The sequence below is a fragment of the Carassius gibelio genome, chromosome A5, assembly GCF_023724105.1.
Source record: "Carassius gibelio isolate Cgi1373 ecotype wild population from Czech Republic chromosome A5, carGib1.2-hapl.c, whole genome shotgun sequence".
In the NCBI taxonomy this organism is placed as follows: Eukaryota; Metazoa; Chordata; class Actinopteri; order Cypriniformes; family Cyprinidae; genus Carassius; species Carassius gibelio.
In genome coordinates this window covers 21,848,402-21,864,165 of record NC_068375.1, presented here as the reverse complement: position 1 = coordinate 21,864,165, position 15,764 = coordinate 21,848,402, and the positions used below count along the sequence as shown (strand labels likewise).

At 39.5% G+C, this 15,764-nt stretch overlaps 1 protein-coding gene and 1 pseudogene across 4 annotated transcripts in view; one reads left to right on the top strand and one right to left on the bottom strand.

Moving 5' to 3' along the window:
• LOC128002771 (WD repeat and FYVE domain-containing protein 3) overlaps positions 1-15,764 on the bottom strand; it is a 69,814-nt gene that overhangs the window by 4,455 nt on the left and 49,595 nt on the right. For 3 of the 4 annotated variants that reach the window (XM_052592472.1, XM_052592470.1, XM_052592473.1), the window contains 32 exons: positions 15,407-15,527; positions 14,853-15,070; positions 14,548-14,744; positions 13,896-14,030; positions 13,428-13,607; positions 12,806-13,039; positions 12,548-12,647; positions 12,101-12,261; positions 10,641-10,870; positions 10,101-10,210; positions 9,796-9,978; positions 9,483-9,640; positions 9,303-9,380; positions 8,892-9,119; positions 7,315-7,483; positions 6,868-7,028; positions 6,391-6,539; positions 5,786-5,906; positions 5,589-5,674; positions 5,167-5,247; positions 5,013-5,067; positions 4,807-4,926; positions 4,569-4,686; positions 4,376-4,482; positions 3,539-3,692; positions 3,318-3,409; positions 2,970-3,182; positions 2,603-2,750; positions 2,209-2,363; positions 985-1,143; positions 637-816; positions 96-278 (listed from right to left, as the gene is read on the bottom strand). In XM_052592472.1, coding sequence (XP_052448432.1) covers positions 96-278; positions 637-816; positions 985-1,143; positions 2,209-2,363; positions 2,603-2,750; positions 2,970-3,182; positions 3,318-3,409; positions 3,539-3,692; positions 4,376-4,482; positions 4,569-4,686; positions 4,807-4,926; positions 5,013-5,067; positions 5,167-5,247; positions 5,589-5,674; positions 5,786-5,906; positions 6,391-6,539; positions 6,868-7,028; positions 7,315-7,483; positions 8,892-9,119; positions 9,303-9,380; positions 9,483-9,640; positions 9,796-9,978; positions 10,101-10,210; positions 10,641-10,870; positions 12,101-12,261; positions 12,548-12,647; positions 12,806-13,039; positions 13,428-13,607; positions 13,896-14,030; positions 14,548-14,744; positions 14,853-15,070; positions 15,407-15,527 — 4,784 coding nt within the window. The remainder of the gene's footprint in view (positions 1-95; positions 279-636; positions 817-984; positions 1,144-2,208; positions 2,364-2,602; positions 2,751-2,969; positions 3,183-3,317; positions 3,410-3,538; positions 3,693-4,375; positions 4,483-4,568; positions 4,687-4,806; positions 4,927-5,012; positions 5,068-5,166; positions 5,248-5,588; positions 5,675-5,785; positions 5,907-6,390; positions 6,540-6,867; positions 7,029-7,314; positions 7,484-8,891; positions 9,120-9,302; positions 9,381-9,482; positions 9,641-9,795; positions 9,979-10,100; positions 10,211-10,640; positions 10,871-12,100; positions 12,262-12,547; positions 12,648-12,805; positions 13,040-13,427; positions 13,608-13,895; positions 14,031-14,547; positions 14,745-14,852; positions 15,071-15,406; positions 15,528-15,764) is intronic. The other variant, XM_052592471.1, reaches the window with a different exon arrangement.
• Positions 13,108-13,227, top strand: LOC128015034 (uncharacterized; annotated as a pseudogene).

Genomic DNA, 15,764 nt, shown 5'->3' with positions numbered 1-15,764 from the left:
CAAGATAAAGCCATTTGTCAAGAAGCGTTATCTGTTGACACTTTAAAAGTCACAGACTGAAAAGGAAGAAAGCATATTAAGGAAAATACAATTACCCTGACAACCCCGTCGGAGTGTCCCGTTACGATAACATTCTGGGTGTCCCACTCATTCATCTCGGAGATGCAGCAGCAGAGGATTTGTTGGCTGCGGCCGGTGAAAGTGTTGGCGCTGGCGATGGGGCTTCCATTGATGCTCCACACATGGATGTAAGTGCCAGCACAGGACACTATATCTCCCTGCACAGACACACAGTTATGAGAGTCTTTCCAATTCATAGAACACTTCGGTTTTATTCAGAGGCATCAATTTATTATGAAGGTTCATAAAATGACCAGATCCAATTAACTTCATATCAGTTGAGTTGGCAAATTCTGCATTAGCCAATAATAATAATAATATATATTTTTAATAATAATAATAACCTATTTACAGTATATACACGTATATATCATTTTTTTTATTGATTATAAAAATTATATTTTATAAAAAAATATTTTATTACCCCAATAAAACATAAGAGTGCTTATTAAATGGCTAAAAGGACAATTTAATGTAGTTTAAACAAATGTAATTTTGACATTATTGTGGGCTCACAGTGAGTTCATTGATGCAGAGTGCGGAGACGGGAGCCCGGTGTCCTCTCAGCTGGGTGACAAAAGACAGCTTATTCAGGTCCCAAATGATGCATGTACGGTCCCGAGAGCCACTCACAATGATGTGGTAAGCTGATGACGCTGTGAGACATGTAACTGCATCTGTGTGGCCCAGAAGAGCCTGGAACCATGAAAATACACATGTTGATCAATGCATAAAACATTATAGTGAAATAAAATGCAAAAAAAGTCTAAAGGAAAACTTAAATATATTTATCCGGTTTTAAAAGCAAATGAAGAAGTAAAAAAAAAACAAAGCAAGTAAGATTAAATCTAACATAAAACAAACCTGTTTGAGTGTGAGGGTCTTGGCTTTCTCTTTGGAAGTGCAGGTCTCCCACACACAGATAGCAGTGCTAAATCCACCAGTAATAACCAGTTTGGGATTGGGGCAGATAGCACACAGGATCTGCCCCCACTCAGACAGGCACTCATATACCACAACCGCCTGTGAGACAAACACCACATGAACATCAGACATCTGATATGGAAAACTAAATACACTAGATTAAACTTAGTTGACTTAATAAGATCCTAAACCATCCTCTCCCGAAACAACAACTGGTGGGCACTACTACAAAAATCCTTTTAGAAGGTGGAAATAAGTGAGAAAAAAAACTGCAGAAACATTTCAAGGTTTCCACAAAATCAGTTTTGAAAATTTAAAATAATAAGAAATTTTTATTGAGCACCAAATCACCATATTAGATTGTTTACTGAAAGATATGAATAATTTCCTCCATAAGACTGTAGACTGGGATAATGGCTTCTAAAAATTCAGTTTTGCTATAACAGACATAAATTACATTTAAAAAAATATTTAAAAATGTATTAAAATAGAAAACAGTTGTTTAAATATATATATATATATATATATATATATATATATATATATATATATATATATATATATATATATATATATATATATATATATATATAAAACTATTATTGACTCCAAACCTAAAATCTCAAAAGACACATTTTATATATGTGACCCTGGACCACAAAACTTCTTAAGTGTCAAATTTTATAATAAATAATTAAACTTTCCATTTATGTATGGTTAATTAGGATCGGACAATATTTGGCCAAGATACAAATATTTGACAATCTGGAATCTGAGGGTGCAAAAAAATCTAAATACTGAGAATATCACCTTTGAAGTTGTCCAAATGAAATTCTTTGCAATGCATATTATTAATCAAAAATTAAGTTTTTATATATTTACAGTAAAAAATTTACAAAATATCTTCATGGAACATGATCTTTACTTAATATCCTAATGATTTTTTGGCATGAAAGAAAAATCGAAAATTTTTTTCAATTTTTACAATGTTTTTTTGGCTATTGCTAAAAATATACCCAAGCGACTCAAGACAGGTTTTGTGGTCCAGGGTCACCAATATGCAAAGGTTTGCTGATGCTCTTTTCCCAAACGCCTTTGAGGATCTGATTCACAGCAGATGCAGGAACCATGAGTAAACAGAAGAACTTGTATGTTGCGAATTACCTTGTCGGACTCATAGTTGGAGAGGCGGCAGCTGAGGTCTGCATAGCCCCAGGCGAAGGTCTTATTCCAGGCAGGAGGAAGCAACACCTTGTTCTGCTCAACAGCCAGAATGCCCTTGTCAGTGCACACTATCTGTCCCACTGGCTCCTTCAGCTCTGGAAAACACAGATGACACACAGAGCTAGTTAAAATGCTCTCCACTGTATGCCCAGAGCCGCTAACAACCTTTTACACAAATGATTCCTGAACAAACATGTTCAAACAAAAACTGTTGATATTAAATTGTTAGTATTTATGTATTTTAATACCACATTCCTTTTTATATATATGATAGAAATAGTAGAAGCCAACCACAAAGGAATGCCACTGTAAACCTCCATCTAATCTGCATTACCTTTGACAGGGGTGAGAGAGGGCCGCAAGTTGTCCAGATGATGGAAGAAGATCTTGTCTAAGCTGGAGTTGAGTGTAACAGGTGCACCAGGGACCTCTCCGTTTGACTTACAGCGCACCCGCTTTGGAGGATGCGGCTTCTTGAACAGCTAAAAGAAAAGAAATGGAGGTTAAAACCTGGATACAGAGCAAAACACTCACTAGAGTGTACTGCATAGTGGTCCCAAAAGGGATTTGGACACCTAGGTAACACAATTTAATAACGTTAAATACAAATAATGAGTTTAGTAGAAATTTGAAGTCAGTTCTCCTCAAGTACGCACAGGTAATCACTAACGCAGTTCATTTTCAATAGTGAAATTGCAAACCTGTTTTGGGATCTGGCCAAAGTTGTTGATGAATCCAATGGTAGCGGTTTCTTTAAGTGGGTCATTGATGTTGTAGATGTCCACCTGGCCCTCATAGAAGAGATGGTGGAAGACATTGACCGCTTCCACTGCTGGAGGACCCTGCTGCTTGTAACCAAAGATCAGGTCGATCCATTCATGCAGATGGGCGCTGACATAGTCACACTCCAAAGCCTGGGGAACAAAAACACAGTATCTAAAGAACCTGCTTCTGAAAGTGGCGTTATTCTCTGACCTTTACGACAATGAAACGATAACACATAGAGCCTCTGGCTTCATCAGGGGATGATGTATTTTGATGTGAATTACCTCTCTGTGAAGCCTGATGAACTCTCTCGGGTCTCCTTTTGCCCATGGAGGCAGAATCACATCTCCAAGCTTGGTGCCATTCTGTTTACTCCCTTTAGAAAAGATTGATCAATTAACACAATCATGTATAAGAGAGCGAGAGAGAGAGAGAGTGAGAGTGAGAGAGAGAGAGAGACTGTATTTAGGGCACAGATGAGGCTAGCTGTCAAGCTTTTCCTTACCAAGATCAAAGTTGTTGGAATTAAGTAGGAACTCAGGAAGGTAGAAGAATTCAGGAATGAGTTCCTTCACATCAGCCATGTTGTGTTTGGCAGCAGAGAACCAACCCTCTCGTACACTGTGAAACATTCGGTCGGCTAGATCAAAATGTCCTCCCTGTAAACACGGATGAAACGCACATGTAACCAACCACTTCAATCTTTCTTGAAACTAGATCAGCCGTTCACACTAGGGACGATAACCACAATTCTAAAGTTATAATAATTGTTCTAATTATATGAGAATTGAGAGGTCCACACCACATGTATAAACGGCACAGAGGAACTAAAAACTAAAAAAAAGTAAGATGATAAACACTAACAACACGGACAGCCCATCGGGATTCATGACTTTACAGCGCTCCAGTATTTAAAGCAGCAGGCATTTATAATAAACAGAACATTATTGTTGCGGACACTAATGTAGTTTTTTGGTGTGAATGGGCCTTCACTGTCTGTTAATAACAACTTCCTGTCAGAAACAAAGGAATATCTTCATTAGTGCTTGGAAACACTGTAAATGCTATGCATGCTATGCTTATTTTGGAGACAGCTGGTCTCCAGTCTGTTCTTCCACTTCTATTTGTTTTTGGTTTTGACTGTGAAGGATTTATTTAGTAACATTTTTACCGGCATAACAATGGGTGTTAAAGAATCAAAGAACAATGATAAGACTGCACAGTTCAAGACCGTCCAATCTAGCCACATGAAAGTTTGGTAAGAAAAATGTAAATAACTGAAACAAACAGTAAAGAGATGAAAACAACAAATGATGAACAGACCAAGCCATGTGGGACTAACCTGAAGCCTGAGAAAGATCTGTGTGAACGGCTCCATTCTGACCAGATATGAGGCCACGATCATGGCAGAGGAATAATGAGTGCCGTAATGATACGCCGGAGTCTCGCCTGTGAAGAAACAAACAAAACATGTTTCTAAAGCTGGAGCTTAACAAGCACTACTAACAGATGATCAGCAGGGGTCTCGGACACACCAGTAGGATCCTCCCAGTCTTTGAATCTTTTCTTGTATTGGATCAGTCTGTCATCTGTCTGAGCTCCCATGGGTTTGGATAAGTTTCGGAATGTCTTTGGATTGTTGAGGTCCAGTTCCTGTGGAATGATTCAAGATATTAAACTGGGAAAACTCATGCAAATCCCCCAAACAGAACGTGAATATGTGGACATCTGCTGTGCTGTAGTCACAAGGATTAACCAGAGACAGGTTTGTACCTCAGAGTCAAAGTCTGCCAGGATCCATGGGAAGACAGGATACTGCATCAGGTCATTATATGACCGGCCAGCCAGTGTGTTGAGATGCATCAGATACTGGAAATTACTGATTTCTCCTCTCTACAAATAAAGAGTCTTTCCTAAGCAACACTGAACAACAGAACAAAACAAACAAGACAAAAAACTTTCATGTGAAGATAACGCACCTCCCATCTTTGGGTCACTGACTTCTCGCCGACCAGCGTACTGAGAAGACCAGACCTGTTTACCAAGAAACACGCATATGAAAGTTTATTTTAATCCATCTGGTAAATCAACTCTAAATGCACTTCATTATCTTGTAATATGAGGGTAGCGTACCCTTGTTCCACACTGGTGTTGGGACGTTGCCCCGAGACAGATTCGGAGCTGTCGGCTAGTGAGGGAACAACTGCCAGAAACCTAGAAGACAAGATTTGGCTTTATGTAACCTAGTATTTTTCTGAGGCTCTTCTACACATAACTCATTATAAAAAAGATAACGGAGGCAGAACAGGCAAGACTATTGAAAGTTTCACTGAAATACACTTACATTTGCAAAGTTTGGGGTCAGAATGACTGATTGATTAATTGATTGATTTAATATGTAGTTTGAATATTAGGTTGATTTTAGGCTTAACCTGGAGGTGGTTATGAAACTAGGTAAGTAAATAAATAAACTAGCATGACAAAATCATGTATTGGCGATCTCACAGGCTGAGGATAGGACGATACACACTAAGAAGCATCAGCGTTTACAATACCTCTGATACACTTTGTTCCGGACTCCTTTTTGGAAAGCCAACAGATAGTTTCTTCCATCTCCGGAAAACACTTCCACTGCCATGGGCTGTGAGGATGAAAGCGAAGCATAACTTCATTTTCAGCATTAACATGAAAGCTGCCCAGTGTGTTAGCAGAGTTCAAGCTAAGAGCCAAGCCAAGCGGTTTGTTCGCACACCTGAAGCAGATAGCGACGTTTGTGCACTTCTCTGATGTCTTCGTAAGCAAAGATGCTGCAGGTTCGTTTCAGCTGACTCTTGCTCTGCCGGGCCCCTCGAGGGATGATAGTCTCGTGCATGCTGCAAATGTCACAAAAACAAGCAGCATATAAATGCAGTGCAACGACTAAAGCAGTGGTTCTCAACCTGGGGGGCCTTAGAAAAGTTTCACAGAATTACTTAATATAGTTATGATACTTCATATATTAAAACAATCTAAAATAACCACCGAATAAAATCACACAATGAACTGTAGGTTTATGTAAAATATCAATGCTTCCAGTAGCTTTTATTTAAAGATAAAGTTAGAACACAAACAGCTTTGTCATAATTATAAACAGAAAGAACAATAGAATGACATAATTAAAACAAAGAACGATCAAATGAATGACAGGACAATATAGATAGACAAAACAAAGAAATAGTAGAAAGACAGAACAATATAATAATAGAACATATGACTGAGAAACAGGTGGAGAACCACAGATTGACAGATACCAGATGATCTGTGTGAGTGAAATGTCCTGTTTTACAGGGCAGAATACAAAAAAAAATGAATTCTTACTTTGCAGGGAGCGTCTCAATGTCTCTGATCTCTCTGGTGACCGTCATAGTGAAGCCATCGATCACATAGAAATGTTCTTTCCCAAATAAGAGCAGCCCTTCACTGGTGTCCAGACCCTGAACCCGAGCACAGCGGTACATGTGCTGGATCTAGAACAAACACGGCAAACACATCATTCATATCAATCAGTCCAAATTCAAAAAGTAAAATAAACCCAATCATCCAACCAGACTGATAGTACTAACTATTTCCCTCATACTGCTGGAGGATAATGTGAGCAGTAAATGATTGACTGATGTCAGAATAGTAGTGATCAATACAAAGCTTCAAATTGGAAAGCTTCTACCCAAAAGACCCACATTTTTTAAAGCCAAATTGTTGTCATAACAACAGTGACTGGCGGCAAAATGTGCGGTTGTTGAACAGTGTGCCGAGGATGTTGTGGAGGCAGATGTACAGCTGTACAGTGCTACAGACCTTCTCCCCCTCCTCCAGCAGGCGGAGCAGTGTGGTGTTGTCGGTCTTCTGCTCCTCGTCCAGAGCTCCTGACTCCAGCATCTCCTGCAGCTGGTCTTGACTGTCCTCATCGGCTCCATCCGCTGTAGAGCGGGACCGCTTTAACGGAGCCTTAACCAAACCTAAAACAAAACACAGCACACACAGCCAATCACTCTCAACACACTCATTATATTACACGCTCAGTAGCTTCACTAAACAGACAACCAGATCATTTAGAAGCCAGTTTCTTCCATTTTGGTGTTTTTGTTTGAAATAGAAAAAAAATATATATATATATTGTATTAACAATAGTATTTGTTTTCTGTCTGCTACATTGGTGAGAAAAATGTATAAAGTGTAACTGTAAAGCTCACTGTACAAAGTATACTTCCATTGTAATAAAGAGCACTGTCATGTTAAAGTGACCTTTGACCCTTGCGATGGTGTCCTCTCCATGTTCAGGCTCCTGCTGTGTGGTTTCTCCCTCTGTGTTCTGCTCTATGGAGTGCTGGTACATCCCCGGGTTTCCTGACAGCAGCCGCATGTAATACTCCTTACTGTCATAGCTTATCGCTCGTCTGTAGCGCGCTGGTTTCTGAAAGGATTTAAAATGTATCACAAACAGTTTCATTTTGATCTTATTAACTCTTCTTTTGGGTTTATATCAATCGTGATGAAAACCTTTAAAATAAAAAATACAATCTTGGGGGTCAGAGGAATCCAGTCATAGCCATGCAAGACACGTGTCCATCACTCCTTAAGAAAATCCCATGCTGACAACTCACATAAAGTACATAATTCATATCTAAATACAATTTATATTTACCCACAAAGCAAATTTCAAAACTCAACTTCAGATGAGCAGGTTTTCAAGATCACACATAAATTCAGTCATGTGACCTCACATTTTAACTGGAAATTTATGCAAATTCAAAATATTGATTTTGGTGAGAAAAACAATCTGTATGGTCATGCCGTTTATCAATTATCCTATTAAAATTATCTACAGTATATGCCAATCTAAGAAAATATCATTTCTGGACAACCAGTAGCAGAAAAAAATAACTGTATTTTGTTTTTTGAGTGACCCAACTGGGCCAGATGTTCTGAGACTGGCTCAAACAATGGAGAGAGTTTAGGGTGAGGCTGAACAATGGAAGATGTGTGAAGTCTCTGAAACAGTCTTTATTTTGCAGTTCTGTTTGGTGTCAGTAGTGGTGTAGAATTTACTTAATTCAGCTCTTACATTACAACATGAATACCAATTATTATTGTGTTTGTAACAGTAACATGCAACATTCTTGTTTGAAAATTGCTCCACTTCACATACTATAATGTGGATTATAAGGGATTAGCAAACAATAAACCGGTTTTCTGGAGGTTTCTCTGTGTATGAAATATTTAGGAATGACAGCAGAGAATACATCTCCAAACAACGATTTAGGCGTCAATCCACATACACCTCTTTATCACGTGAAAGACAAATGCAGTAGGTCAGGGACATTTTATTTTACAGTTAAGCTTTCATTAATGCAGCTGTTTGAGAGGGTACAGCAAGGCTGTATGTTAGGAACACTTCAGATTGTACCTGGACTGGTATGTTAACCCTTGCACCCATTAATAGCACCTGAGATTGATTCTGAAAAGGGAAAAATGGGCAATAAGGCAAGAGGAGCATATGAAAGCTTGTGTTCGCATTTAAGGCTTCTTTTGTGCAGTGATTACCATCATATGGCTAATGCTGGCAATTAAAGTTTGAGAGTTCACAAAAGAGCCATTCATAGCAGATTATCAACCATTAATGCTATACACATGCTGACTTTCAATGACACTATAGGCACATTCAATAGACTTGTTTCAGTTAATTGGGGAAAATAAGTATAAAGCCAATTATATAAGGTTATTATCTATTCCTGGCAGCCAGAATTAGCTAACATTCAATATATACAACATGTACCTCCTTAAAACTGAAGAAAGAAAAGGGTAAAAGGAGCTGCACTAACCTGAGTGCTCGAGTTGGGCTCAGGATCAGGCACGTAGGGATAATGAATGTAAAACATGTCATTCCGCACCATCTTCTTCCTCATTCTACAGGGTCCCTCAGTCATGTCCAACTGAAACTTGTCCAGGTGGGAGCCAATAGGAGGCCCCCAGAGGCCCCGTTCCCGAAGCAGCTCATATTCAATTCCTGCCCACTCATCTATCACATACTTCAGTGCATTCTGCTGCCTCTGTGAGGAAACAAATGCATATTTGGATCCAAAAATAATTTTGTGTAGAAGTCATACCACTTACGATCAGAGCTGGGAAAACATTTATTTAGTGACCCCTCCATTTAAAAAAAAAAATCTAATTATTATTGTTCTGAAAGATCTCTGAAAGACTTTTGAATATGTTTGAAATTAAAAGGTTACCTCTTGATGCTCCTTGTACTGCATTGCTACCAAGTCTCGGACCACAGCAATGTGCGTGAACATCCACTGAAAGGTTTCCTGTGGACCGTCAAAACAATGTGAGCGTGAACTACCTGTGCAAGTCCATAAGGTTAGCTGTGAATTCATTTCCACGTCTGTGTTAGTTATTTTGTCAGTTACCTGTGCAGAAAGATTGTTCTTGTTCATTCCACTTTCCTTTTTGCTGCGACGGGAGCCGGTTAGTTTGGACAGACCAAAGCCACTGCTGACTCGAGACAGTTTGGACTGATTCGCTGGGGCAATGGTCTCGCCCCTGCTGATGCATTTCTTCTCATGGACTAGAAGGAAAACAGAGAAGGATTAACACTGAGAGAAACAAGAGTATGGGGAAAAACCTGAAAAAACCTCTAACAAGAAAAAAAGAAGCAGAGTGACAAAGACAGACACAGGAAAGTGTGTGAAAGCGACAAGCTTGACTGGATGTTTTCCTCACCCAGGTGGTTCTGCCAGCTTTTAGCAGCAGGTTCCTCTAGAGCAGGTCGAGCAGTGGCAATGTCCACATGTCCTCTGTCATTGACAGGTAGAGACACTTTAAAAATGTCCTCCAGCATTTGCCGCTTACTGTGCATGAGTTCCGTCCACACGCGATTCACCGCCTTGAGCAGCAACTGGCGACCTGACACAGACACCAAACAAAAAGAAACTTGGATATCATTTTTTGGAAGGTTTGTGAAATGCTTCAAGTATTAAAACTCTATGCTTTAATACACCACACATTTTGTTTGCAAAAATGTCAACCTTCGCTAACATCCTGGCTCTGGACACTGTCCGACTCGTTCTCAGAAGGAACCGCAACATGCCAGGTGGTCATTCTGGCCTCTGCTTCCAAACCAAAGCCCTCCACACTACTGCAAGAGAACATGAAAGCACACGATTCTTAAACATTTGAAGACACCAAGGCCTTTTGGCCAGTGCTTTATCATTTGAACATTCCCCAGTCAGTCAGTAATATAAGTTTGAATGCTAAAACACAGATTGCAAGAATAATGAACTATCATTTCAGCACATCAGATGCTCCAAATTAAAACAGTTGAAGTTACTGATCTTCCTGCATCAGCAGAGCACACACTACGCACTAATATAATTCAGCTCACTGTCTTCTCGGTCTCTATAAAGCCAGACTTCTGAGTCAGCCTGGATACAGAGCCATGACAATGTAAACCTCATCCTCAAGTCTCTCACAGTGACTCACAACACCAGAGGTGCACAATCACAAACATCAAACCCATCCCCATCTAAGTGCCCGAAAACACTGCACGGCCTCTGTGTCTCTCTCACCTTCCCGTGTGCAGGTTGATCAAGCAGTGGGCCAGACAAGCCACAAACTCCTGGTCATGGTTGCCGGGTCCCAGCACAAGGTTTCGGTTTACTGTCAGCACACGCAGTGAATCCAGCAGGGTGACCTGTTGCGGGACTGTTTTGTGTGGTCGTGAGAGCTGGTAGAGGATTGTTCGGTTCAGACAATGGTAGATTGAGTCCAGAGATAAACCCTGTGATCGCCGTTTGGACTATTAAAGGAACAAAAAAAAAAACATTTTTTTGAGAAACCATCAGTCACATAGTAATGCTACATAAATCTTGCACATAAGGAATGTAAAAGAAATAAAGAAAGGAAGAGAGAGAAAAAGAATTGTACAACTAACAGAAAGTTGTAATATAACAACAGGATAATATTATGTTTAATAATGTTATCACTTGTGGTCTTTTTTTTAATGTTTGGTAGCTAATGCATTTTTGCAATATTTAATGATACACTTAGTGTGACATTTTTGTTTCGTTCTCATCTTAAAAAGATAACTGTTGCTGTGATTGATTATTATCAATTGCATTTTATTTTTTAACATTCTGTTTGCTTAAATTTCCACTACTATTTTTTTATGTTCCTGAAAGTAGTCTATTATGCTTACCAAGGGTGCATTTATTTAATTATTAGCAAAAACAGTTAAACTGTGAAATATTATTACAATTTAAAATACCGTATTTTTCGGACTATAAGTTGCACCTGAGTATAAGTCAAATCAGTACAAAAATACGTCATGATGAGGAAAGAAACATATTAGTCGCATTTATTTAGAACCAAGAGAAAACATTACCGTCTAAAGCCGCGAGAGGGCGCTCTATGCTGCTCAGTGTAGACTACAGGAGCACTGGTTCATTTCTCTTGGTTCATGTCAAATTAATTTTGATAAATAAGTCACACCTGACTATAAGTCGCAGGACCAGCCAAACAATGAAAAAAAGTGCGACTTATAGTCCGGAAAATACGGTAACAGATTTTTGTAATTTAAATGTAATTTATTTTTGTGATATATTATGTTAAACAGCTGCGCTGCTTTTTGTGGAAACTATAAAACAGTTTTCAGAGTTCTTTAATAAACTGAAATACTTAATAGACTTGAAATAGATATAATATGTAGCGTTTAAAGTGTCACTTTAAATGAATTTAATGTATGGAAATGGATTTAACAGTAGCATATATTTAAGACATCCACTAAAAGTACTCATTTTAGACATATGGTCAAAAGATTATATAAAATACTTGAAAAAAGTCCACACACTCCACCAAAAATAATATGCGAGATGAAAGTTTACTGAGAAGAACAAGGCAAACGTTTCAGGCACATATTGACCATTTTCAATGCCAAGCTTACAAATAATTATCTAGCAAGACCATTTCCTTAGTCTTTAGGGACACTATGACATTGTGTACAGCTGGAGGTTAAGTGGATTGAGCTCACCTGGGTGATCAGCTGAACTATGAAATCCACCACTAGCTTGGACTCTTTATTGAACATGCCCTGCCACAGCTTATCCACCACACGCTGGGTGAAGTAGAAAACATTGTTGACCAGGATCTGGTAACTTCCTCCTGTCGTTATTGGCAATGATGCCTCCTCGCCTGTTGGAGGACAGAGCCACACACATGAAAGATTGGAATATTATGTTGGATGAACAATGAGCTTTAAGGGACATCAGAGAACTTCATATCAAAAACGCTGAGAAGCGCTAAAATCTGGTCAGTCAAGACATGTCTCACCATGCCATGACACTTTTTACATATATTGCGACACACACAATTTGGAACAAAATAAGGGGGAAGTAAATGACAGCATTTCCCCTTTTGGCTAAAGCACTGTACCAAAACATTTCCCAGAACTAAACCTGATGATTGGGATGCAACTAACCCAACAGAACATCTGCCGCCAGAAGCTGCTCCATCACACTGTCCAGGATGTAGGACTGAAACTCCTTCTGCTGGGTTCTGGTGGAGCGCTCTGGTGAGGCCTGAAGACACAAAGCAAAGTTAGTGTTTCTGCCCAACAGATGGACCCTCCCACAATATCTTCTAATAAGGATGATAAAAAAAAAAGCTAGAATGACACGCATTACAGAGATTCTGTAGCTTCACCTACCATCACTGTATATATCTAAAATGATCTCACCTCTAGCAGAAGATCAATGATGGGGGTCTGTTTGCTGGCAGGTGTCATGCACAGGTTGTCCATGATGAGGACCCTCATGAAGTCAAAGACGTACTTCTTGGCTGGGTGGTTGGTCAGGTAGGTTTTACTGCCTACATTACAGTATTCTGACTGGCTGCGGTTCATGCCTGTATCTGTCACAAAGGCTTTGAACTCTTCTGTGGGAGAGCTTGCTTCATCGTCTAAATCACTCACCTGAGGAAAACAAGGCATTTTTCATCTTCACAAACAGCTGCGACTTGAACATCAAAAGGACCAATTCCATCGCTTCTCGGCCTTTTGGCTAAGATCAAGTGTAGTATCTGTTCTTATCAGTGGGGTGGTGTTGGCGCAGTGGATAAGACACACGTCTTTGGTGTGAGAGACCCGGGTTCGAATCCACTGTGAGACACCAATGTGTCCCTGAGCAAGACACTTAACCCCTAGTTGCTCCAGAGGCGTGCGACCTCTGACATATATAGCAATTGTAAGTCGCTTTGGATAAAAGCGTCAGCTAAATGGATAAATGTAAATGTAAATGTATCAAAAGGCCCGAGCACCCAAAAGCCAGTTCCATTAACAATCAAAGAGAACAATAGCATACCATCTCAGAGTAGGGCCGTATATTGAAGGGGAAAACTGTAGCAGCAAGTGTACACAGGAAGTCCGGGCTGTGCCACATGGGGGCCAGATCTGGGATGTTGTGATAGAGGTAACGGAAAAACTGCATGAGAGTGATGGGATATTCTCTCAGCCAGGAACCCTCCTCCTCTGACTGCCAAGGCTGCAGGTTAGATAAAGAGAAATATCAAAAGCTATGTCAGCTTCTGCTGTGAGCTCATTTAAAGAGAATAGCCTGCAGTTAAAACAATTAATCTTTACATAATACCATTTTAATCTTTTCTTTTTCTTTTCAACACCAGTTTGTCACTAATTTGCCATTACATTCAGAATTCTGCATCGGCTGATAGTATAAAAGCTTTGATAAACTACCGAAAGACAACAATCATCCCAATGCCATCATATGCTCCTGGGACACACATCTCTGAGGCATGGTGGCTGGGAGACTCACCAGGTTGAGCATGCTGCGCAGCATGGCCAGGAGCAGGAACGCTGCTTCAGTGCACATGTTGTGGATGGAGCCCACCACTGTAGCACTGGACGCTGGGACGCCAAATATAAACGTCCAGATAGAGTCCAGGTCAAACTGTGTGAGGAGATGGGTACAGCTCAATAATAACACTTTAGTTCATATTATTACATGCATGTTATACAAATTATCAAACTGTATTAAGTTATTATGAAATCTAATTAAATCATAATATTACGTTTAAAAAGTAAAATAATGGCTTGAAATGGTTTAAAAAGTAAAAGAGTGACAAGGGCAGACGGTAGACATTTATATAAAGCATGCATGAATAAATGGATGATACAGCAAATCTTTTTTTTTTTTTTTTTAGTTAACATGAAGCATGTGACCTTAAAAATACTCGAAAACAAAAGTTCTGAGATCACACTGAAAATGTAGGATTTCAAATCCTATTTAAATCTGTAATGAAAATTTTAGGGGTTTAAAAACAAAAAAACAAGAAAGAAACATAAATAATGAAGTATGTTGATGTAAGTGATGTCTCGGGGATGTGAAAAGTAATATGGAACGTGTGATCACACACAATGAAGGCATTCAAGTTTGATTAGTAAGGAAAAAAGGTTTGAATACTGACATGTACCTGCAGGCTGTCAGGCAGCTCTGTGATTGGCTGCTGGAGGAAAAGGGCCATGAGCATGAAGTAGATCTCTGGAACGTTGGTGTGTTTGGGCAGTAGAGTTTGCAACACAGGGAATCCTGGGAAATGGCAGGCATCCCGGTTGATTTCACGCACTGTTGACCTGCCCCCTGCGCTGCGGCCCACGTTAAAACCTGAAAGGAGGTACAAATCATTTTACAATACTACATTTTACAATACTAGTTATTATCATCATATTGTTATATTGTATAATTACAGTTCATTTTTAACAGCATGCTCACCCAGAACAGTGCCAATCTTATTAGTGAGCACAGAGTCGGTGTGGTCCAGCCAGCCTCCTCCCGACAGGCCCTCTTTAAACTTGCTCAGGATGGATTGGTTACTCAGCAACACCACCAAGATCAGGAGAGCAGCCGTCACTGTGCTGGAGTGAATGTGTTCTTCCATAAACATCAGCAACCAATCAAAACCACAGGTGCGCACAAGCTCTTCACAAGCCCTGCGGGAATTAACAGAAAGAAAACATTTGTGGTTGGGTGATTAATATTAAAGTAAATCTTACTAATTCGGTTTTTAATTGTTTTAATTATGAATCTTAATTTAAAAGACAAATATATTCATATACACAAAAACAAAAAAGTACTGAGTGCATTGATACCAGATAAAAGCACTCGTGCTGCACATATCCGAAGTGTCTAGTTCAATGTGTATCCAATCCCAGATAACAGCCTTAAACCAGCAAGCTTAGGTAACAATGTTACAGATGCTGTAAAATGCTGCGCAGCCCTCTGAAGTCTAATAATCCGCCCTTGATTTAATAAGGAGCATCACTCACTGTACATTAACAATGTTCTTCTCCTTGCAGCTGAAGAGCTGTTTGAGCAGGATGTCCAGCAGTTTGTTCCGCAGAAGAATCAAGTTGGACGACAAGAGGCCTCCAAACTCATCATCAGCTCCTGAAAACACCCGAGAAGAAGAGTAAGACCACTGAAAGAAGACATTATACTGCCAACCTTTTTGAATAATTTTGACTGTGCACATAGCGTTTCAATTCGCAGAAATTCTGTGTAACCTTCTATAGAATTCTGCAGGTGGGGATTTCTTTTGGGGCTGCTTAAAGCAGACGATGCTTTGATTCCCATGGATCTTGATTTTGTTATTAGGGTGATCTGAAGTGTTGTCATTTTACAACA